Source organism: Myotis myotis, unplaced genomic scaffold, assembly GCF_014108235.1.
Source record: "Myotis myotis isolate mMyoMyo1 unplaced genomic scaffold, mMyoMyo1.p scaffold_m19_p_6, whole genome shotgun sequence".
Classification (NCBI taxonomy): Eukaryota; Metazoa; Chordata; class Mammalia; order Chiroptera; family Vespertilionidae; genus Myotis; species Myotis myotis.
In genome coordinates this window covers 50181955-50205622 of record NW_023416368.1, presented here as the reverse complement: position 1 = coordinate 50205622, position 23668 = coordinate 50181955, and the positions used below count along the sequence as shown (strand labels likewise).

General features: G+C 40.8%; 1 protein-coding gene across 3 annotated transcripts; it reads right to left on the bottom strand.

Moving 5' to 3' along the window:
• Positions 1 to 438: 438 nt before the first annotated feature.
• ZNF330 (zinc finger protein 330) lies at positions 439 to 19588 on the bottom strand. 3 transcript variants are annotated; one of them, XM_036313483.1, is made up of 10 exons: positions 19406 to 19588; positions 16273 to 16401; positions 14393 to 14412; positions 14223 to 14293; positions 12027 to 12106; positions 7330 to 7456; positions 6770 to 6874; positions 4082 to 4128; positions 2734 to 2851; positions 439 to 1398 (listed from the first exon to the last, which is right to left on the bottom strand). In XM_036313483.1, exons 2-10 carry the CDS (start codon positions 16390 to 16392, stop codon positions 1127 to 1129), a joined length of 960 nt encoding a protein of 319 aa, XP_036169376.1. In that variant the 5' UTR covers positions 16393 to 16401; positions 19406 to 19588; the 3' UTR covers positions 439 to 1126. The 3 variants fall into 3 exon arrangements, with proteins under 3 accessions (XP_036169376.1, XP_036169377.1, XP_036169378.1); XM_036313484.1 differs by lacking the exon at positions 19406 to 19588 and adding an exon at positions 17376 to 17396; XM_036313485.1 differs by lacking the exon at positions 19406 to 19588 and adding an exon at positions 16813 to 16928.
• Between the last annotated feature and the right edge of the window lie 4080 nt (positions 19589 to 23668).

Here is a 23668-nt window from a genome sequence, read left to right as displayed (position 1 = left end):
TAAGAGATGAAAGCTTTTTCTGCATGCATCCAGAGGTCCTCTGGCTCTCACACCTGGTTTCCATAGTCCATTATTGCCCTCAGCTGTTCATTATGTTTCCATAGAATAAGCCATCCAACCCTTTTGTCGTCAAAACTAGTTTTCTCTGTACTTCTCAAATGCCAGTCAGTCCCATAGCCTTTCTTTCTACCACTCCATCCCAATTCTTTGCCAGCATAAGTAGTTAACAACTGGAATTTGTGCCAGCAACTGTCTGTTCTCCACCTCCACCATGAATGACGGGGTCTGGCTGCAAAACTTTGTGTCTACCACAATATTAATCTCTGTTTCTTATTTCGCATATTAGACCAAAAAAAATGAAGATTACACAAAAACATTAGAATACTTTCCAAGGTTTACAAAATTAAGAACAAGAAATTAAATAAATTATCAAAAGTATGTAACTGTAATACTAGATTTATTCAAACAGAAATTAAATTTCCTGGATAAAGCATCTGTGTAATACTATTTCTGATTCTGTGTCTGAAAAATGGCTTTGTAGTCACCTTTGTCTATACACTTAGGCATTAATAGGTACTATTCAGGATGTACATTGTGAAAAATCAGTTGCTAAAGTACACATATCATGACTATGTAAGATGACATGAAGATTTAATGAAAATTTAGTATAGAACATCTGACTTGTATCCTATGGACATACAAGGAAAAATACAATAACTCTATTTACCCATTACATTTTAAAAAATCAGACAGAATGTATTTATAAGCAGTGTTATTCATAAAAACAGCAATTTAATTTCAAATATATTACCCTCCAATTATTCCTTTATACTATATATGTATCTAATTGGCAAAACCTACCAGGCTACTGAAATCAGTAAAAATCCAATCCATGATGCTTAATTCCTTGTACCAATGAACATCTTACATTTGAAAATCATTTTTCTTATGCCATAAGCTTGCTTCTCAGTTCCTAGAGAAATGCTATGCCCTACCCCTTGCCCAGTATGTGTGACTAGTCTTTTGCACAAGGCTAAGTGACAGTACTTCTGAACACCCACACGCACTTCAAGCACACACTTTCCTGCTCCTCTCAGACAAGGTCACCAATGGGCAAGCAGTTCCCCTAGTCCTCTTGTTCTTCATAGTGAGCATAGCCACTGGCATAGGTCCTTCCTAAATTTAAATTAGTAAACAATTCTGATGACTCAACATCTGAATCCTTTCCACCTTCGTCGTCTTCTTCTTCATCATCCTCTGCTTCAGACTCATCCTCATCGTCGTGGTAGCTGGTATCACCATACTTATCAGATGAAAGGTTCTTCCAATAAGCATCATACCCAGAAGCTCCATCTCCCTCTTCACTTCCAGTCTGCCTGCCAAATTTCAGGGAGCGTGCTACAAAACACGGATATGTACATGGTGCCTTATTAGTTCCCGTTCTCTACATCCTCATTTTCCTCTACAATACATAACATTACATGAACTTGATTGGCTACTTCTTACTCCCTAACAAAAAAGTAATCCACATTTTTCCTACTTTCCTAACTTAATATTTAACTGGATAAAAAGAAGACCTTAAAAAACAATCAATTCTATCCAACATGAGGGTCTAGACCAGCCGTGGGCAAACTACAGCCCGCGGGCCGAATCCGGCCCGTTTGAAATGAGTAAAACTAAAAAAAAAAAAAGACTGTACCCTTTTATGTAATGATGTTTACTTTGAATTTATATTAGTTCACACAAACACTCTATCCATGCTTCTGTTCCGGCCCTTCGGTCCAGTTTAAGAACCCATTGTGGCCCTCGAGTCAAAAAGTTTGCCCACCCCTCTAGACACATGTAACAAATGATAAAGATTACAGTGTCATTTCATTAAATCTAGAAAAAGCTGGGAAACAAAACAGCACTCTCTAAACATAATAAGGCATGTTAAAAATTAAAATAAAATGCCCTTTTGTTTGATCAATTAAACGTTTATTTTAAATCATAGAAGAGTTGATTTCATGTCATTACACTTTTTAGAGCAATTTTATAAGTCGGATGTCCTAAAAGACAAAGCCTTTAATTTCTTCTAGCAAGACAAACTTTAGTGCAAAAAAAATCAGCAAAATCATCAGTCTTTCCTCATTTGATTAAGCAAAGTCATTTAGAATTATGGTTCCATTCTGATATGTTTGGTAAAGAGTCAAATTGTGAACTGCATTACTATGAATGTTTATGGCAGTCTTATTCCTTCATAGAAAAGTTATATAAAAAGCAGAAAGCAATTTCCTACAGTAGTGATGTAGTACATAATAAGTACAGCTGCTCAAATACTACACACCTAAGAACTGCTTAAGAATGAATTCCAACTTTCCAGTACTAAAGATTACCAGCACTTAAATATTAAGGATTTATAGCTACTCAATTATTGAACAAGGAAGCCTCAGCAAAAAAAAAAAAAAAAAAAAAGAAAAATCCCTTTTTTGGTCTTAAATTTCAGTATTCACTATGTCATTAACTGAGGTAAATGCCAAATATCAAAGTGAATGATGGTATATTTCTTAAGTTAAATTGAGAAATTTTACCCATATATTTTCCAAGGCTGTAAAATTCCACTTCCTTAAGAGAACACATTTATCTTTTCAAATAGAAAAGAGGCAAAAACAAAAATAGAGGGGGGAAAAAAGATAAATCTTGTCTAAGCATGAAAGCAAAACCAACCCACTGACATTTTAAGAAGAGCCTTACTTGACATGCTAAGATCCTTAGTTTCCTGAGTTTCATGTCCACATTTAGGGCAAGGAGGCTGTTTTCCTTTTTCTTGTTTAAACACCTTGCTCCTTGAATGATCATCACAGAAACAGGCCTATACGGAGAAGTAAAAATAAACAATAAATAAATTTAAAGGAAGTCCTTCAAGCAGGACTTATTTTTATTTCATTTAATTTTTTAAATATATTTTTATTTATTTCAGAGAGGAAGGGAGAGGGAGAGATAGAAACATCAATGATGAGAGAGAATCATTGATTGGCTGCCTCCTGCACACCCCCCACTGGGGATGGAACCCGCAACCCAGGCATGTGCCCTCGACTGGAATTGAACCTGGGACACCTCAGTCCCCAGGCCAATGCTCTATCCACTGTGCCAAACCAGCTAGGGCAACAATAAATAAATTTAAAATACGCAAAGATATTCACTATTTCAAGGAAATTTAAAGATATGGTTCATTAGGGCAGAAGAGCTTGGGACTGGTCACACTCCTGACTTTAATTTCTTAAGAGAAATGCTCTCTGTCAGGACTCTTCAGAACTATGACCTAACACAAGGCAGAAACTATACACAGGGTATGATATATGAGTATTCACAAAGACCCTGATGACATATGGTGAAGGGCCTATCTTACCCTCACATTGTGTGCAGTCTAACTGGGGACACCAACAAGTGGAGAGGCTACTATAAGACACTATGCGTTGAAAGAGAAGAGTAGAGGAGGAGCACTAAACCCAGTGCAGGATTCAGGAAAGAACATGAAGTCTTAGCTGGAATCTGAAGGGGAAAGGGGGTACAGTAAAGATGGAAGACGGATCTAAGGCAAAGGAAACAGCTTAGACAAATTTAGAAAAGAGTGGGAAGAGAAATAAGATAGGGTTAAGAATATAAGAAAAAAAACAGAATGTTTCTGAGAGCAGGTGAATTGGCTGCATCTATTTAGTTATTTTTGACAAACAGAAATGCTAGAGATAAGTTCCAAGGAATTAAAACATTATGGGAATCTTCACTGTCCTAAGCAAGTGCATTCTGACATTAATTAAAATACACTCCGTCATTTTGGTCAGAATTTTTTCCATAAACGTAAGGTGTGAAAACACTGAGCCAAGAGTCAGGAGACATGTGCACTAGAGTCAACTCTAAGACAAGCCAACCAATAGCCTTTGCAAAGTCATAAAGATTTCTCAATCCCACAATCTCCGAAATGAAAGAACAAAACTAAATAATGTTTAAGGATCCTTCCAGATTAATCATGGCTGTAAGTAATCCAAGGACTGGTGTGGAGTATGGGAATTAAAAACAAAAAATAAAAACTACTCAAGTATACCTTACAACGGAGACAAGAGTGCTGACCGAGCCGATTGCACGAAACACCTGGGGGGAAATACATAATGCCTAGATTAAACTTGGTATCTAAACACTATTTCCCACAGATCTGTACTTGAAGTACTACCTTATGTCAATTACTAAGTTTGCTTTTCTGTCTCCTAGAATAAATAACTTAGAGGATACATAAATATGAGATTGAATTCCAAATCACAAGAAAGGAAATCAACAATTGTTGTATACTTTAAGATGTTCCTTTAATCTTTGAAACGTTCTAAAAAAAAATTTTGTAAATATTATACTAGTATATATAAAATTGATATATATGTCTCAGATATAGATATATCTAATAATGACATATATATATATATATGTATACACACACACACACACATACACACACATATATCTCAACTTTAAATTTATGTGAATATAAGGATTAACAACTGATACCAGAACTACCAGAACAAGAACCAAATTAAAGGAAGTGAATATCTGAAGAATATCAGTCTTTCCTATGATGGCATCCTAGCTAATAAAAGAGTAATATGCAAATTAACCATCACTCCATCACAAAGATGGTGGCGGCCACAAAGCTGGAGCGAACAGGAGGCTTCGGTTTCCCCCTGGCAATGGAGGAAGCCAAGCTTCCCGCCTGCTCTGGCGGGCACTGGGCTCCACTCAAGGCTACAAAGTTTCAATTACAGAAGATAAATAAATCCCAGATACCTGCTGAAAAATGGGTCACTGGGGGGTGTGGACAGCCTGAAAATGGCCATCAGCCCCTCACCCAGGCTGGCCAGGCACTCCAGTGGGGACCCCCACCCTGAAGGGGGTGTGGCCAGCCTGAAAACGGCCCTCAGCCCCTCACCCAAGTAGGCCAGGCACTCCAGTGGGACCCCCACCCTGATTCGGGACACCCTTCAGGGCAAACCAGCCGGCCCCCATCCGTGTACCACGCCTCTATCCTATATAATAAAAGGGTAATATGTAAATTGACCCTAACAGCAGAACGACTGAGAATGACCGGTCACTATGATACACACTGACCACCAGGGGGCAGATGCTCAATGCAGGAGCTGCCCCCTGGTGGTCAGTGTGCTCCCACAGGGGGAGCTCTCCTCAGCCACAAGCCAGGCTGACAGCTGCCAACACAGCAGTGGTGGCAGGAGCCTCTCCCGCCTACTTGGCAGCGCTAAGGATGTCTGACTGCAGCTTAGGCCTGCTCCCCGCTGGCAAATGGACATCCCCCGAGGGCTCATGGGTTGCCAGAGGGATGTCTGACTGCCATCTTAGGCCTGATCCCCTGGGGAGCGGGCCTAAGCCAGCAGGTGGACATCCCCCGAGGGGTCCCAGACTGCAAGAGGGCACAGGCTGGGCTGAGGTACCCCCCCCCAGGGCACAAATTTTTGTGCACCAGGCTTCTAATCTATTATATAATAACTAGAGACCTGGTGCACGAATTCGTGCCCAGTGGGGTCCCTTGGCCTGGCCTGTGGGATCAGGCCGAAACCTGCTCCCAACATCCCCCAAGGGGTCCCAGATTGCGAGAGGGCGCAGGCCAGGCCAAGGGACCCCAATGGTGCACGATCGGGGCCGGGGAGGGACGCAGAAGGTTGGCCAGCCAGGGAGGGACCGCAGGAGGGCTCCAGGGCATGTCTGGCCCGTCTCACTCAGTCCCGATCTGCCGGACCCCAGCAGCAAGCTAACCTACCGGTCAGAGCATCTGCCCCTGGTGGTCAGTGCATGTCATAGTGACTGGTCAACTGATCAACTGTCTGCCGCCTGGTGTTCAGTGCACATCATAGCAAGTGGTTGAGTGGCCTTAGCATATCATTAACATATTACGCTTTGATTGGTTGAACAGATGACTGGACACTTAGCATATTAGGCTTTTATTATATAGGAAGGTTTTCTAAGTGCCAGGTACTATAGTAATGCTTTTCTTTATCTGGACTCTCATTTCAATTAACTCTTTGAAAAAGAAATTCACATCTTCCTTTTAAGGAGATTCGGGTTAAGAAAGATTTAGTGATTTGTCCAAAATCCTATGGCCAACAAGTAGAAATCAGGTAGTGTAACTCCAAAACTTGAGCTTTTGAGAATCAGAGTAGAAATAAAATACAATCTATCTGTGAAGATGATACCATTCACCCTGTCAGTAACACTGGTTCTCAAATAGGAAGATCCCTGAGAATTATGTGTGCAGGTTAAATGCATGTGCCTGGCACCCACCACAAACGTAAATACAGAATCTCAGGGATGAGGCCTAAACACCTGTATTTCTTAAAATCCTTCACAGGTGTCTTTGATGCATACTCCTGTCTAAGAATCACTGGAAAGAAACCAGGGGTGGTAGTCCTTACTTGGAGGCATCTGGAAGTGTGTGGATACGAAGGGGATTATTTTAAGTAACTTAGAGGTGAAAATGACATTTTGTATTCAGGACCAGTAATTCCTGCTCATTCCCACAAAATAAAGAATTGGCCCAATTAAAATACCATAGGCACCTCTGTTGAAAAAAGAAAATAGATGTGTTATGAATTTTTTCTACAACCAAAAAATAGATTTAAGCTAAATTACAGTCCATAAGAGGCTACATGAAAAACTGGATTCCTTTTTCATTGTTTAACTCTCAGACTATTAACAAACTTGGATATATATAAACATTTAATATATATAAACTTACATTTAAATGTTTCTGCTTCTAAAACCTGGCAGCTGGCTTGATGTTCAAATTGATCATCTTCACAGAGAAAGTTTTGGCAAAAAGAACAACTGAATATTCTGCCTCCTATTAGATTAAAAAGCAAAACACAAAAATGTAAATATGATAAGCTTTAATTTAAAAAACTCATATCTATAAAACTGCTCACAAAGGATAGCAAGTTATTTCAGATTTACACGATAATGACACAGGAGTTTCTGTTCTGGTAAAGGCTACAATGAAAACTGCTAAAATGAACCATAAAGAAATGGACTTGCACTAACCCCTGGCTACACATATGTAATACAATGCTCCGAGACACTTCTCTCCCATAAATACCCTCCCTACTTGTTTTGGTAAAACAATCCAAATGACTGTTAGTGCTAGTATAAATCCCTTTTTCAACTAAACTGATAAGCAAAACAGTGTCCGTATTTAGGATTGATAGCATCCTGAAAAATATGTTAAAAAAGAGTATCCAGGATGGTTCAAAGTCAGCCTTCACTTACAGCCAAGTTCGCTGCCTATCTGTAATCACTCACCATGGTCCCAGACACCTCGTTCACATTCCACACACTCCGCATCGGTAAGAGGGCAGGCACAGGCATGTGTGCTGAGACACTTCCGACCATGACAAACCCAAGCTTCACAGAAGTCACATATTGCACCCTGCAACCAAGGAGCACAAAAAATTAATCTTCGTCACTTGACCAGCTGCAGCCATTGTCTAACACAGCGATTTTAGGTGTGCCACAACAATTTTTCAATGTATAATACCTAGTCAGGAGCACTGATCTCTTTTACCTTAGATTGTCAACTAAAAAAAATGACAACAGCCAACACAACAAGAGTCATCCAGTGTGATGTGCTGTCTTGAACCATAAATACATAGGCCATTTAATAGAGTTTCATCTTGTTGGTCACATTGCATAATAAGGTTATGTCTGATTGATTAATTCTTGGTACCAGAAATCCTTATATACAAGTATAGGCACCTGATTTTTTTAAAAGTCACTTTGGAGCAAAAAGGGTAGATAATTACTATTATTATTTATTTTAAAAATCAATCAAAGTTATACCTATTTTTTTTTTTTTTGGTCAGATTGGCAAAAAAAATACATGTTTTGGTGTGCTGAAGAATTTTAGTAGTTTGTGACATGAGGTGAAAAAGTTTGAAAGTCTCTGTCCTACCCAGTAGCTACCATCCAAGTTGTATACATTTAGTAATTTATCAACCTTCAGTGACAGTGGGTGGCTTCACTGAAGAAAAAATTTTACTGTTTACTCAGCCAAAATTAGAGTGAAAACTACACCAATAGCTATTTATAATATACAAACCTTAGCTATATATCAAAAGAAAAGAAGCAAGGGGAAAACTATACACTTACCCTAATATTAATCACTGAAGTAAGTCAGGAGCTGGAAGTGTGGCCTTCAAACTGAATTCTAATTCAAATGAAATCTGGAATCCACAGTTCAAGCATGCTTGTGTATAGCAATTCCAGTAACTGAATTGAATGCTTCCAAATACTAATATTTCTAACTTAAGACAATTCCTTATCTGTGTAATTTATAAAATAATCACATAGCTTTTCTAGGGTAACCTAGAGAACATATGACGCATCTATCAACATCTTTTTTTCTTTTAAGGCATCTTATGCTTCAAAGCAATTATCCTATTTCTTTGTGGGAAAAAAATTAAAGTAAAATATATAGAACTAAATGACAGGGTAAGATTTTCCATTTCTGTATTAAGATAGGATGGTAAGACTATATTTTTCAATAACATGAGGTCAAGAGTTAAGAGCTAGAAAGAATCTTAATGGACTGATTGGTCTTTCCTTTACAAATGAGGAACAGGGGCCTGAGACTAAGTCCAAATCCCAGAGCTACATTATAGAGGAGCTGAGATTTAAATCCAGTTCTTCTGAATCTCAGTTCAGCATTATACCATTCAAGGCCCTGTAACAAAAACAGCATAGAGCAAATAGGAAAAATGTTTTATGACTTATAAAAATGGATTATCAGTGTAGCTAGCAAATCCTCAAATGTCTCTTGGATTACTCAAAGTTCTAACAATAAACAGATGGCACACTAAACTGTGTAAGACAGGAGAGTTTAAAAGAGATAATTTACAAAGGACAGGGATAGGCTCAGAAAAAAATATCAAGGGACAGGAAAGGGAGGGAGTTACCAGAACCCCAAGCGAGAGCCATATGGAGAGGTACTCTGCCCAATTCACATCCAATCCAGAGCAACCTGGTAGGGAAGGAGCTGGGAGAATAAAGACCCAGATGGTGTTCTCCTATTATCCTAAGGTATCCTGCCAGGGTCTCCCATCGGCTGAACCAAAGGGAAGCCATAACATAAGAAAGCTATGATCCAGTCAGGCTCCTAGGACAAAGCAGTGTGAAGAGGGAATTTCTAGAACTTGTAACTAATGATTCATGATTCTACTTAAATATTTCCTTTATACAAGAAAAGATCATACAGACTCATACAACTCAGTTAATTAAAGTGTTTGATAAATTTAGACATAAGCAAGCTACCAAGGAAGGTGACATGGTTTTTGAATCTTCGATTGATTTTTGAAAGATAATACTGACTATCTTATATTTAAAATAGAGAATTCACAAGATAACCATGAATAATTCTAGCTCCTTGCATCTGTAAGATAAGCACACATGAAATATGTCATATAAAGATCTGCCTCCTAATAGGTAATTATATGTTCTCGGAGAGTTACTAAAAATAAAATATTCTGCTTGATGTAAAATAGTATTATTTTAATCATGCACTGAAATTCAAACCAGAGCAAAAAATCACACAATGGAATACAGTAAAATTGGTTAAAAGAATAACTTTTTAGTGAAAAAGAGAGCAAAATGCATCACACAAACATGTTTTTATTACTTAAAACAATGAATTTCCTTAGAAAAGTCTACATATAATGAAAAATTATGTATAACCTGTATTAAGTATGTACTTTTTTGGAAATAAAAAGCTTTAAAATAAAACTATTAATCCTATGTTCTTTTGGAATGAGGTTGCTTAGTTAATCAAAAGCATGAACCTTGGTTAAGCAGGGCTTTCGTAGTAAATGAAGTCTAAGTAAGACACATTAGAAAGGTACCACTGACAAATGAATTTTGTTTAAGTCAAAATTAAATGTTTCCATTCCCTGTATGTTTCTGAAGAAGAAAAATAGGAAGCAGTTAAAAACAAGTAGGTAATAAAGGAAATTCATACAAAAACATGCCACAGATAATCCAAATAACTCCAGATTAATGAAGCCAAGGGACAAAAGAGTGTGATTATCCTATAGTAGAGGCCCGGTGCACGACATTCATGCACTAGGGGGTGTGGAGGTCCCTCACCCCAACCTGCACCCTCTCCAATCTGGGAGCCCTCAGGGGAGCCCTCTACAATCTGGGAGTTTCTGTCTGTCTTTGCAATCATATGATCGAATTGTCTGCGACCCTAACTCAGTTTGGTTTGTTGCTCACAGAATAATAGAGGCTTTTTTTTTTCTTTGCTTCTTTGGTGGAGATTTCCTGGAAGTTTTAGGATATCTTCCCTTTAATTTTTCCTAGATACTCTGATTTTACTTATGTCTCTCACCTTTGCTTTCCCTCCATCCCCCACTGCAACAGTAACTTGCTTCAAGCTCACTTTGCTCTAGTGTCTAGGACCGTGGTTGGCAAACCGCGGCTCGCGAGCCACATGTGGCTCTTTGGCCCCTTGAGTGTGGCTCTTCCTAAGCCTTAGGAGTACCCTAATTAAGTTAATAACAATGTACCTACCTATATAGTTTAAGTTTAAAAAATTTGGCTCTCAAAAGAAATTTCAATCGTTGTACTGTTGATATTTGACTCTGTTGACTAATGAGTTTGCCGACCACTGGTCTAGGAGATCCATCTGCCACCAGAACTACGATTCCCAGCATGCTTGGTGCTCCCCGCACTCTGTGCTTCCGCTTCCGGTCCTGAGGCTGCCACCAGAACTGCTATTCCCAGAATTCCTGGTGCTCCCCACTCTTGGTTTTCCCTTCCTGCTTGGTCTCAGTCCCATGGCCTCCCACTCTGCCAAGTCCTCCAAGCCGCCAGCTCTCCCTCTCTACTCTCCATCTGGCAGCGTGGGGATCCAAGTTCCCCAAGCCGTTCCACTCTCTGCCAGCTCTCCTGCTCTGCTCTCCTCCTGTGCCTGTGTATGCAAATTAACCCACCATCTTTGTTGGGTTAATCTGCATACTCACTCCTGATTGGCTGGTGAGTGTAGCAGAGGGATGGTCAATTTACATGTTCCTCTTTTATTATATAAGAGGATAATAATCCTATATAATAAAAGTGCAATAAGCTAAGTGGTCAACAATTCGGTCACAGTCGACCAGTCACTATGACGCGCACTGACCACCAGGGGGCAGACGCTCCAAACAGTAGGTTAGCTTGCTGCTGGGGTCCGGCCAATTGGGACTTGGCAAGAGGGCCGGACACACCCTGGACCCCTCCCATGGTCCCTCCCTGGCCAGCCGCCCCCATTGACTCTGATCGGGATTGGGCGAAATGGCCCCGATCAGCCCCAATTGCCAGCCAGGCCAAGGGACCCCACCCATGCACACCAGGCCTTAGTATGTGTATAAAATACAGTGGTTATAAAAAATAACCATTGGTCAGAATGATGTTTTCTTATCCTTGGACACAACTAGTCTTAAGACAGCAATTTTCAACCTTTTTCATTCCATGACACACATAAATTTATTACTAAAATTCTGCCGGCTTAGCAAAAAAATATATTTGCCCATCTGACCAAAAAAAAAAAAAAAAAAAAAAAAAAAGATATAGCCTGGCTAGTGTGGCTCAGTGAGTGAGCATCAACCAATGACCAGGGAGTCACAGTAGGATTCCCAGTCAGGACACATGCCATTTCTTGGCTCAATCCCCAGTAAGGAGTGAAGGAGGCAGCGGATAATTCTCTCTCATCAATGTTGTCTCTATCTCTCTCTCCCTCTCCCTTCCTCTTTCTGGAAAATCAATGAAAACATTCTTTTTAAATGAGTATAACTTTAATTCATATTGGATGGCTATTATTGTGCTGGCTGTTGTCATTTTTTAAAATTCACAATCAAAAAGGCGGTCAGTGCCCCTGATGAAAGACTCAGATAGTGCGTATTTTAAAAATTCTTGCAGCACACTGGTTGAAAATCAGTGACTGGTCTAAGAGATGATGACGAGAAGCTTACCACCATTGCAAGGCCAGTACTGTATACACCAGCATGCTTTATGACACAATCTGAAGACTTCATCATGCACTTTGTTTTCCCTAGTAAAGAAACAAATTTGCACAATTAGCCTGACACATGCAAGTAATTCATTAATTATCTTTATCTAGGCTGTAGAAATAATTTTAAATGGATAGAAATAAGCAGTGTACTGCTTACATAACCAAAAATAGAAAAGGGATAGAACAGAGGTTATGCATCTTATCTGGCTCACTTTTTAAGTTTATTCATATGTACACATTTACAGCCATAACCTCCAATTAAATACTTTTCAAAAAAAAATTTCAAATAGTCCCCAAGTGAGCACAAAAACCAGCAATATGGTGACAGAGCTAAAAATTACCATATAGCCACAAACAGCTAATTACCAATCCAAAACACTGTCAGGAAATTCATATACTTTGGGAAGATTAATAATGACACAGTAATCATCAATTTCATACTCCACAAAGTGGAACATGAAAGAAACAAAAGATATTCAATTTTCCATTATCCTGATTACCTGAGGAACAAAGCTAGACAACAGGAAACGGGAAGAAAGAGAAATTGGAAATGAGAGGCAACAGCTACCCACTGTTCCACTGTCTAACATCAAGTACAAAATAAGTGAGAAATGCATCCATGTTAACAAAATTTAAGCTCAAAAACACTGAAATTATAGGAAGGTCCTAGCAAGAATTTAATCTTTTCCATAAATTATTTTCTCACTCTACATTCATTTCTTTTATAAAATAAGGGTATAACAACTGGCAGATAAGCGGTCTACCTAAGCCAGTATTCTCTTTTTCATTAATTATAAACCTCAATGATGTCTTCTTTGAAAGCTAGAACAACACTAGAATATTCAGGGATGTAGCCCTAAACATTCCTAACTTTCTGCAATGTTATCATACGTAAACACATTAAAATGAGCATATCCCAAAATGTGTTACACCTGAAATTATTATACCAAAACCAAAAGGGATATTTGTTCAAGTAAAAGTTTGGGGAAAAATCTGTATTTCTTTACTGGACGTCTTCAGAAACTTTAACATATAAATACTAGAGGCCTGATGCACGAAATTTGTGCAAGGGGCTCAGCCCTCACAGCCCCGGCTGCCTGGGCCCTCGCAGCCCTGGCTTCGTCTGGAAGGTCGTCCGGACAGTCATTCTGCTGTTCGGTCTAATTAGCATATTAGTTCTTTATTACACAGGATATAATAGAAATCTCCCAGATGGGAAGGGGATGAAACACACAGCATTTCTCAAATGTATACATTGTGCTAAAAAATACTTATTAATATATCACAAGTATTCTAAGAAAGGCTATTTGACAAACACCAATCTTGTTCTGTGCACTACATTTAGTTTTACTCTGAATGATCATCTACTCTTAGTTTCCACTTATACCTAGGAAATGAGTATGTGGCTTTAAGAACTCTATTCTAATCACTTAGGAATCCATGTGAAGAAATTCATGAATCATATGCTAAATGCCAAACAGAAAACACATGATCACAAAAAACTGGCACCACATAAATGTAGAATAAAACTATTCCCAATGGTCTAACATACTGCAGGCAATATTAGCAGGAATCAAATTTTAGAAATGTAAACAAATGGCTATGGACAAGACTAAGGTAGTATAATTAAAAATCCAGGACCACCAAGTACTATTAGTTTGAAATCTGATTTTTTAATGTGTAAAACAACATGTTGGTAGCCCTGGCCGGTGTGGCTCAGTTGGTTGGGCATCAGTCCATACACTGAAAGGTTGTTGGTTCCATTCCCAGTCGGGATACCTGTCCAGGTTGTGGGCTCCATCTTTGGTAGGGAGCGTGCACGAGGCAGCAAATATGTTTGTCTCTCTCTCTGTGTCTCTCTCTAAAAATCAATTTAAAAATCTTAAAAACACAACAAAAACATGTTGGTAACCTATATCTAACCTGTATGTTAACCATTTTCCAGCATTACATTACAGAGTCAAACTCAAGACTTGATAGTGTTGATTAGGCACTTGATAGTGTTATTTCCCACTTGTAGGCGAAATAACATTTAATGATATTTTATCAATGGTAAGGCATAACATTATAAACAGTGATAAACCCACCATTTCAAACTGATTAACTGTCAACAAATATTTGATAAAAGGCAGGTGCCTTTAGTTATCATACTTACCACATTGTGCACAAATTGGTAACTTCTGTACAGAATTACAAAAATAGCAAAATGCTCTATTCTTCTGCCGCCTTGTCATGTAAAATAAATTTTAAAATATAGTCAATATCAGATAAAAGATCAGAGGATCTAATTATTACATATAGATAGAAAAAGAAATAAACATTTACCTCTGACACTTGTCACATTCCTGTAAAATATAAACATGATATTAATTTCCTACTGGCTGAAAATTACAAATTTACTTGCATTATAAAGAACATCCTGCTCTTCATGTTAAAATTTAAATGACACTTGCCCAAATACTCCAACTGCCCCCAGTATACAGGAATCTACACATAACAAAGGCATAATGCCCTAGACAAAGAAGTGGCATTTTCACAAAAGAGGTAAATATAGTTTGTTTTTTAATGAATCACACAAATAATAAAGGACACAAGAAACAGTGGAGAACACAATATGATAAAGCTTACAGAAAATCCAGAATCTTAAAGCATGGTATTAAAAATTCTCAACAATCTGATCTCTAACTACTTTTCAAATTGCTGGCCTATTCTCTTTAGATTCAAGTCACTATTTGTCAGCCAATTTCAAAATATGCCTTGTACTCTCTTTTTTTATGCCTTACTTATTCTAATACCTTGCCCTGAAAGTCCTTCCTCAGTCTTTCCTTGTTGGAAGTACTGGTGATGATCCCACCTCTTCTGTAAACTGCAGCCCATCCACACGTTCAACTTTATCACCTCTTTAGTCCTCATTGTGCCTCCACTGCAACAATCACCAAGTCTGGCTGTCAGTGTATATACTTAGGAATGTGAATTACTTCTTCTTTCATCTTGCCCTCTACCCCTAGACTCTAGAAAGGACCCTGACACACAGAAGGGGGTCCCCACTGTCCTATCTGTGCTATGTAATCCTGCTCCCCCACTCCAGCCATAAATGTTAGTCCTAGAAATGGCACCACGAAGTCCAAAGTATCAGAGTTCTTTCCCTCTCTGAGGGTAAGGATATGTGATGTGAGATATGTGAGTTACCCGTGCCTATGAACCCAAACACATGGAGTAAGACAACCTCAGAAAATGGAACTAATAAGCAAAAAGGAACAAAAGCAAAAGATGGAACTACAAGATGGTTCCAGATTCCAGTTGTCCCTGTGTTCCAGCTACATCCTTGCCCTGCCCAACTATACAAGTTAGTCCACTATTTTCTCCCGGTTACTTAGGTTGGATTTGCCATTTATAAACAAACAGTTCTTAAGTACTGCACAAAACAACTGATCCATAAGCGTGTGGAAACAGGACTGTGTCATTCACCTATGTATCCCCCACAGCGCCTAAAACAGCATCTACGGCACAGGGTAGATGCACAACAGTGTGTGGAATCAAGTCATGTAAACACTTTATGTGTGTCTGATGAAACAGAATAAGAAAAAAGAGGAGTAGTGGGAATAGAAAAAGTAGAAAGAAACAGAAATTGGGAAATGTGGGACAACTCAGAGAAACATGGTCAAAGAAAGAAAAGGACTAATGCTGACAAATATCACTTGCTTTTCACAACTCTGACCAAAGAAGCCCACAAGTGATCAGAACTAACCCATTCGGCACAGGGAAATAAGGTAGTAGAACAGGAAACCAAAAGAGATGTCAAGAACAGTAGAAAGTTTAGAAATGAAAAATCAAATGAGTTATATAGAACTGCTAAGAGAAAATGATAAAAAGATTCCAACTAATAAGATAAACTGAATTAAGGCACATAAGCTCAGAGAAGCTGGAAAATTTTTCACAGCAATCCTAGTGTGTATTCTTGGTCAATAACTATTCATCACCAAGAATAGCCAAGGTAATATGATAGGTTTTATAAATAACATAAAATCAAACAAAAATCATTGCTACTCAAGTGTTAATGAAAACAATGGACATGCCTCTAACACAGATTTCAAAATCAATAAAATACATACAGCAACACTGTATTCACTAAAATTTTTTCAGGTGTTTTTCTGATAACTGATACAGTTTTTCAACTATCAACTGATATCATAAAAAGCTGTTACCATTGAAGCATTGCATGGGTGTTTAGCTAAATCTATGGTGCTTCTCGACGCTCGCAGCTGTTTTTCACGTTCCCGGCGGTTCTCTGCCTTCTTCCTCGCACCAGTCTTTTTTTTAGGCATTTTTTCTCTCTTTCAACACAAGAGAACAAACAGAGAAGGTATAAGTGCCAGGTTGCATTTGCTAATAACTAAGAAATTTATTCTCATTAAATTTTAAACTCAAACCTGTCATTTTGACGGGTAAGCAATTTTAAGGCTTTATGAAACATTAAGCACACATTATCCCAAATAAAATAGATGCCTTTTAAAATAATGCACTTACTTGCACTACCAAACAATTCTAACAAATGTAAATACACACACACACACACACACACACACACCCCAAATCATCTTAAAAGCCAAGTTTTCTTTCCCATTGAGGGAAAAAAGTTTCCCTGATATTAAGTATTCTTTAAAAATTACTCTGTACCAAGGTAAAAAATAAAATGATTAGGCAGATATCATTAACAAGAAATCATTAAAAAGTATGTTATTTACCCAGTTTACATCACTGTTTTAAACTTCATATTCAAACTAGAGGCCCAGTGCATGGATTCGTGCTCCGGGGGGGTCCCTCGGCCTGGCCTGCAGGGATCTGGCCAAAACCGGCTCTCCGACATCACCCGAGGGGTCCCGGATTGCAAGAGGATGGTTCTTGGGTGACACACCCTGGAATCGGCTCCCTCCTCTCTGGTTCTAGGTGAATCACCCAAGAACCACAGCTGCCAAGTCACCACAGCTTGGCAGCTCCTGTGTTGAGCGTCTGCCCCCTGGCGGTCATTGCACATCACAGCTACCGGTCAGCCTGGCCTGCAGACATCTCGAGGGGTCCCAGATTGCACGAGGGGTCAGGCCAGGCCGAGGGACCCCACCGGTGCACAATCGGGGCCGGGGAGGGACTGTGGGAGGGCTCCATGGTATGTCCAGCCCGTGTTGCCCAGTCCTGATTGGGGCCAATTGGGGCTAGCTGGCCAGGGAGGGACCCTGGGAGGAATCCAGGGTGTGTCCAGTCCATTTCGCCCAGTCCCCATTGGCCAAACCCCAGCAGCAAGCTAACCTACCAGTCGGAGTGTCTGCCCCCTGGTGATCAGTGCACGTCACAGCTACCGGTCGAACGGTCACTTAGGCTTTTATATATATAGATGACCTGATACTGACAAAACCCAAAGATTAACAAGTCGTGGTTCTCCTATGTAATATCTAAATAAAACATCTGCTAGGCAAGTCAAAGGACATTAACAACAAAGTCAAACTATTCTCTCTGAAAAAATGTTAAAGGTATTATAGTTTTGCTGACTCTGAAAGCAGCTGCCCTTCTGTCTACATGCAATGAGCATATATGAGGTGGGCAAAAGTAGGTTTGCAGTAGTAAAACAAATAAATAATACAGTAAGTAATAAATAATATGAGAATAAACTGTTTCACATACTCAACACTGTAAACCTACTTTTGCCCACCCCTGTACATTAAGTCCTCCTTTAACCTTGTGCACAGGTTCTGCGACTTTTAAGTTAAGTGACCTATAGCAAAACCAATTTTACCACTGGCTAATTCACATAAAGGGGACTTAAGTTCCTAGCTATCTCAAGGTTTTAAGTAAAGGATTTGCACAAAATGTTATTCTACAACCTGCTGTAATTTTAACAGGGTTCAAAGTTATGTTTAAGAGTATTTACCACATATATTAAAACTAGAGGCCTGATGCACAAAATTCATGCAAGAGTAGGCCTTCCTTCCCCCGGCTGCCGGCACCAGCTTCCCTCTGGCACCCGGGACCCCAGCTTCCCTGGCAGCCCTGGCTTTGTCCGGAAGGTTGTCTGGAAGGATGTCCGGTCTAATTAGCATATTACGCTTTTATTATTATAGAAGATAATGACTTTAAAACTGGCTTTCATCATTTAGTTGAAAGAACTACCACATTTAGTAGAACAAGATTTTTACTAAATAACACTTTTATTTGGCTTTTCAGCAGTCCCAACGCTAGACGTTTCCTGAGGGTTCCAGCCCCATCTTTCGTTCGGATGTTTGCCTCCCAGCTCTGCCTGGCACATATTAATCACTCAACAAATGAAGAGATACACTCATGAAAGAACCTACATGCTTGCTTCGAAATCTCAAACTCAAATTTCTTAATATTCTTCAAAATACATATTTTTAAAGTCTTTTTTCTAAGAGTGATTCTCAAAAATCAACTGCAGAAATTCCTAAAAGTACAGATTGAGACTTCGGGGCCCTGCTCAGGATCCAGGAACGCCAAGCCCCCAAGGACAGGCTCCGGTTTCACCGGGGACTGGGACAGGCAACCTCCCTGGAGACACAAACGCTCTGATTCAAAGAATCGGACGCGTGCCCGGGACACGTGGACAGCGCCAGGGGTGAGCGGGCCTCTGGGGAACTTCCATTTCCCCTTCCACAGGGCCCATTACAATACAGCAAGGCCACGCGCCAGCCTGTGCTGGACACAACGCGAAGGTCACTCCGGAGCTTCTCCTACTTTGGGTTTCCACTCTTACGTTAGGCTATCGCTATCCCATCAAACGCCAAGTGACGGGCAGTTGCGACTTTAAAAAAACAATGGACAAATCCAGCCAGGACGTTTGGTAGGTGGTTACTCAGGTACTGCCCAAGCCCCCCGGTCACCCTTGCAGTAGTTAACATGACAGTCTACACGGGAAAGAAACGTGTACCGATACGGCCCACAGAGCACGGGAAATAACCACGGGTGATCGATCACACGGAGGGATTCTCTACGTCCCCGGGGTGAACCGCTGAGAACGCTGGGCCTCATTTTTCCCCCTCGTTTTGGGAATGTGAAGAGCAAATTCTTTTTCTCAGCCTCAGGTGGGGTTAAGCCCCTCTCCCGCAGCGCTCCGGCTTCTCCAGAACGTGGCCCGTGCCGCCAAACGAGGAAACGGGCGCGGGGTCACCGCGGTCGGGGAGGGGAAGCCGGCCGCCAGAGGACGCAGCGCGGTGAAGGGGCGGGCGGGCGGCCGCAGACTCGCCGGGGGCGCCACGCGGCTCGGGGACCCGCCGACCGCCACCGCCCGCGGGACACCCTCCCTCGCGCGCGCTCCGGGCCGACCTCGCTCACCCTGGCGGGGAGGCCGGGCTCACTCCGCGGCCAGAGGGGCAGGGAGCGGCGGGGTGACGCCGGCCCGCGGCGACAGCAAATCCGGCTCGCGGACCACGACCCGGGGTTAGGGGCTACTGAGACGCGGGCACGGCGGACAGTCCCTTTCCGACTCCGGGAGCCGGACCGGATGTCCTCTGACGTCAGCGCGTCCTGACGGCGGCGCGTAGACAGGGAAGGGCCCGCCCACTTCTGTTCGCCCCGCCCCGTCCCTCCCACTCCCAGCAGCGGGCTCTCCGTCTTGGGGGGAGTAGAAGACCTGGTGGAAAGGAGGAGGCCGAGAGAAGAAGGAAAAGGGGGGAAGCAGAACTTTAAGGAAATGGGAAGGCCCGTCTATTTTATTTTCCCAGAGAAGGAGGAATCTAAAGGAAGAGAAAACTCTAAAAGGAAGAGGTACATGAACTCACAGGCTTGGCACTGTTTCAGCTGACTCCGACAGAAAGTGCTGGCCTGATTCTCTGGGAGCCTCCCACCACCGGTTCCTCACATCCCACTTCTCATGTTTGCTGCCCGAGCTGTGCCTTGACGCATTTCCCCACACGTCCTCCCTGGTTCGGAGGCGGGCTCACTCCCCTTGCTCCCCGGACCTCGAGCAGGTCATTATTCCTCCTTTCTGGGTAGCCATGCCACTTTTCACCCTTCATCGGTACTGTTTTTACCCACAACTTAGGAATGGAAAACTTCGGAACTCGACTTCCAACTTCTGCCATCACCCATTCACATCCAAATGGAGGACCCTTTCTCTTGGGTTCTTGCTCTCTTCATCTGCAATAGCCATCACCTGCACTCGGCTGCAGGCACCCCGTTCTTGAAGGTTTTTCTCTCAGGACCCTTTAAGACTCTTAAAAACTGAAGACTCTAATGAGCTTTTGTTTATGTGGGTTATGGCTATTAATATTTACCATATACAAATATTTAAACAATTTTAAATACTAATTCGGCAAAATAATACTCATAAGTATATTACGTGTTAGTATAAAGGACATATTTATATGGGAAAAATAGCTATATTTTTCCAAACAATAAACAGAAGAATAGTATTCTTTTACAGTTCTGCAAATCTCTTTAATGGAAAGCCTAATACAGTGATGGAGAACCTTTCGAGCTCGGCGTGTCAACATTTTGAAAAACCCTAACTTAACTCTGGTGCCATGTCACATATAGAAAATTTTTGATATTTGCAACCATAGTAAAACAAAGACTTATATTTTTGATATTTATTTTATATATTTAAATGCCATTTAACAAAGAAAAATCAACCAAAAAAATGAGTTTGCGTGTCACCTCTGACACGCGTGTCATAGGTTCACCATCACTGGCCTAATAGAAGGCAGGTGAATTCTTATATCTGCCATGCTGTTGAAAAATGTGTTGATGTTCTCATTTTCCCAACGTATGGTTAGCCAGAGTAATTGCAAAGGGCCCTTGGGGAAGGACTGGGGAAATTATTACAGTGTACATCTTTTACGATATTCCAGGCTTCCTCCTGGGGATCTAGCCATTCTCTGCTGATGGTTTCCAGATCCAAAAACTGACTCAGACTTTAAAACCCGGCAAAGAATTGTGACTAGTTACTGGAGTGTTGTTCTCAGGCTCCTGGTCTTGCACTCCTTGGTTTCTTTTGATTATACAGGCTGAGCAGAGTCCTTGTTTGTTGTCCATCCATTATGGTCCTAGGGACACTGTATTCTGTTATCCATCTCCCTAATCATCTCAGGAGCAGGCCCTCTCCTTCATTGCCACACCTCCCTTGCCACTGGTTAAAATAAAATTATATTGAAAAAAGCCAGGAGGAAAACTGACGGCAGATCCTGAAAAGAACACAGGTTGTGGGGTAAGGAGGAGGCCTCCACTTTGTTTTCAACCAAGTTGGGGGCACTAGTCATTAGTCAGGAATATGGACCATGTTCAGACTCACAGAGTTCAGGAAAACCTAGGATTCACGTATTTCGGGTGTCTCAACCCAGTTCATTGCATCAGGGTTTCTTTCCCAGTCAGCATTGGGACCTTGGCATGGCCAGCCTAACTGGGCTGCAAGGCTGTTCATCTCGGTTGGAGCTCTGCCACACTTTTCCAGTGCTGGGCCTATTGCTCAGCTTTCTGCCCTCCCACTGCAGGAGATAAACGCTTCTTAATTTGCTACCAAAGAGGCCTTTTGAATTTTACTCCTATATTTAATAGCCATTAACCTTTCTCAGCTTTTTGTGTTTTGCAAAGAATGAACTTTGCTTAGCAACAGCCAATTCCCCTGTTTTTAAAATTACTATCTCCCTCATATTTCTTAAACTAGAGGCCCAGCGTGCACGAAATCGTGTGCGAGTAGCTGGTTTCCACTTGCCTCAGCTGGCTGCCTCACCCTCTGCCGCTGATAGCCCTCCACAGCTCATAGCTCTCCACCACAAGTAGCTCTCGCCCCGCCCCACCCACCGCAAGAGCCACTGCTTGTTTGGTCGTGACGGCGTTATGGCAGTAGGGCCATGGCTTTTTATATATATAGATGCCTAATGCATCACACCCACTCTAGTGTACAGGTAACCCTCACTATTCAAATGTTCACATTACACCAGTTCACTTTTACAAAAGACCTACATATGTACCCATTTTTACTAACCAAAAGAAATCCAAAGAGGATTTTTGCTTTTACCAAAAAAAAGTAAAAATAGCCTTTTGCGTTTGTTTTGCAGGGAGCCCTTATAAGCAGTCAGAGTGGCCCTGCCAAGCTCCCTCCCTGGGAACTACACTCAGCACCTCCACATCAAGCCCCATAGTTGTGAACTGTCTCTGAGCATCTGTACTGTATCTCGATTTAGTTTGTGCTTCATTAGCAAGATGTGTCCTACGGTATCAGAAAAGCCTGAGAGCTCAGAAGGGTATTACGTTTAGCATAGAACTGGACATAATTGTTATTTTAGGTTTATGTGTTATTTGGTCTGATTAGCTAGGTTATTTTGGGGGTATGGGAATGAGCAAACATTTTTCCATATAATTTAATGGTAATTGCTTTTTTGCTTTCTACCATCAGTATGAAAGGTTTTGTAGAACACTCTCAGATAGCAGGGGAAACATGTATTACCTTCCATTAGAATACATCCCAGTTCACTACTAATGAAACTGTTACCTTGTGTCAAGGTCTGTCTGTCCTACACCTGTCACCAATGAGAAGATCTCATTGACAGTCAGCTGGCCAGTGACTCAGGTCAAAAATTCCATATTAGCTTCTCCTTTCTTGACTCATGTTTGACATCAACTATCTTAGATTAGCTTCTCTGGGAGCATACTGAGTCAGAGGTACAACCTGCATTTGGCTGGGTGCATCTGAAAACCCCCTCTGGCCTAGAATTTGGATTCTAGTGAAGAACGTGCACACTGGAGATAGGGGCCCTATAGCCAAAAAAAAGATAGGATGTTGGGGTTGAAACTCTCGCATAAAGCTGGGACTCACAAAGGACAACACCCTCAGTGCAAAAACAAGGTGAAGGGAAAATCTTGCAACCCAGAGAAAGATGATTAATTGCCTGCATCACCTTTGTTTCTAAGTGGAGTGGTAAATAGTAAAAATTAATAGCACCACAAGAGAATCCCTAACTGCAAACCCACCTTTAAGCATTTGTTTGATTTTAAGGCTCGCTCCACTATTCTACAGGGAAATAAGCATAAGGAATAGGAGAAACCTGAAGGGCCTCCAGAACATTCCTAAAGTTTGGCATGGCTTGTCTGTATTTACTAAGCCTCATCTTCCCAGGATCACAGGCTTCTGATTTTTTTTAAAATGCTTTTATCATATTGCCATTAAAATGATGTTTGAAATTAATAGATTTTAATAGATACCCCCTTTTGGTAGCAGGGGGTGGATTAAGAATGTTCCTTTCTATTACTGAGCGATTTTATTTTAACTATGAATCAGAGATAAAAGCATGAACTCTTAAAAATAAAATTTAAAAGAGAAGCAACCCAGTAGAAAAGTGGGTAAAATATATGAACACGCAATCCACACCCAAGAAACACAAATTGTGAATAAATACATGCAGTTATTTTTAGCCTCTTTAATAATCTGGTAATTTCACTCCTTAGTCAAATACTATAAAGAAACTACCAGGAAATGTATGCAAGAATAGTAGCTTTATAGAAAAATACTGCAAACCAACTGAAATGTTCATCAACCGGAGTATGGATTAATCGTTACACATTCACCCAATGCAATGCTGCATGGTGGTGAAAATGAAC

Bases quoted from the DNA above. Each gene is read 5' to 3' on its own strand.
- ZNF330 (XM_036313483.1), bottom strand. From the start codon at position 16,392: ATGCCTAAAAAAAAGACTGGTGCGAGGAAGAAGGCAGAGAACCGCCGG. The intron at 14,294-14,392 runs GTAAATGTTTAT...TTACATGACAAG, and splicing joins GAATGTGACAAGTGTCAGAG to GCGGCAGAAGAATAGAGCAT. The intron at 2,852-4,081 runs GTATACTTGAGT...TTCTCCGTATAG, and splicing joins ACTCTTGTCTCCGTTGTAAG to GCCTGTTTCTGTGATGATCA.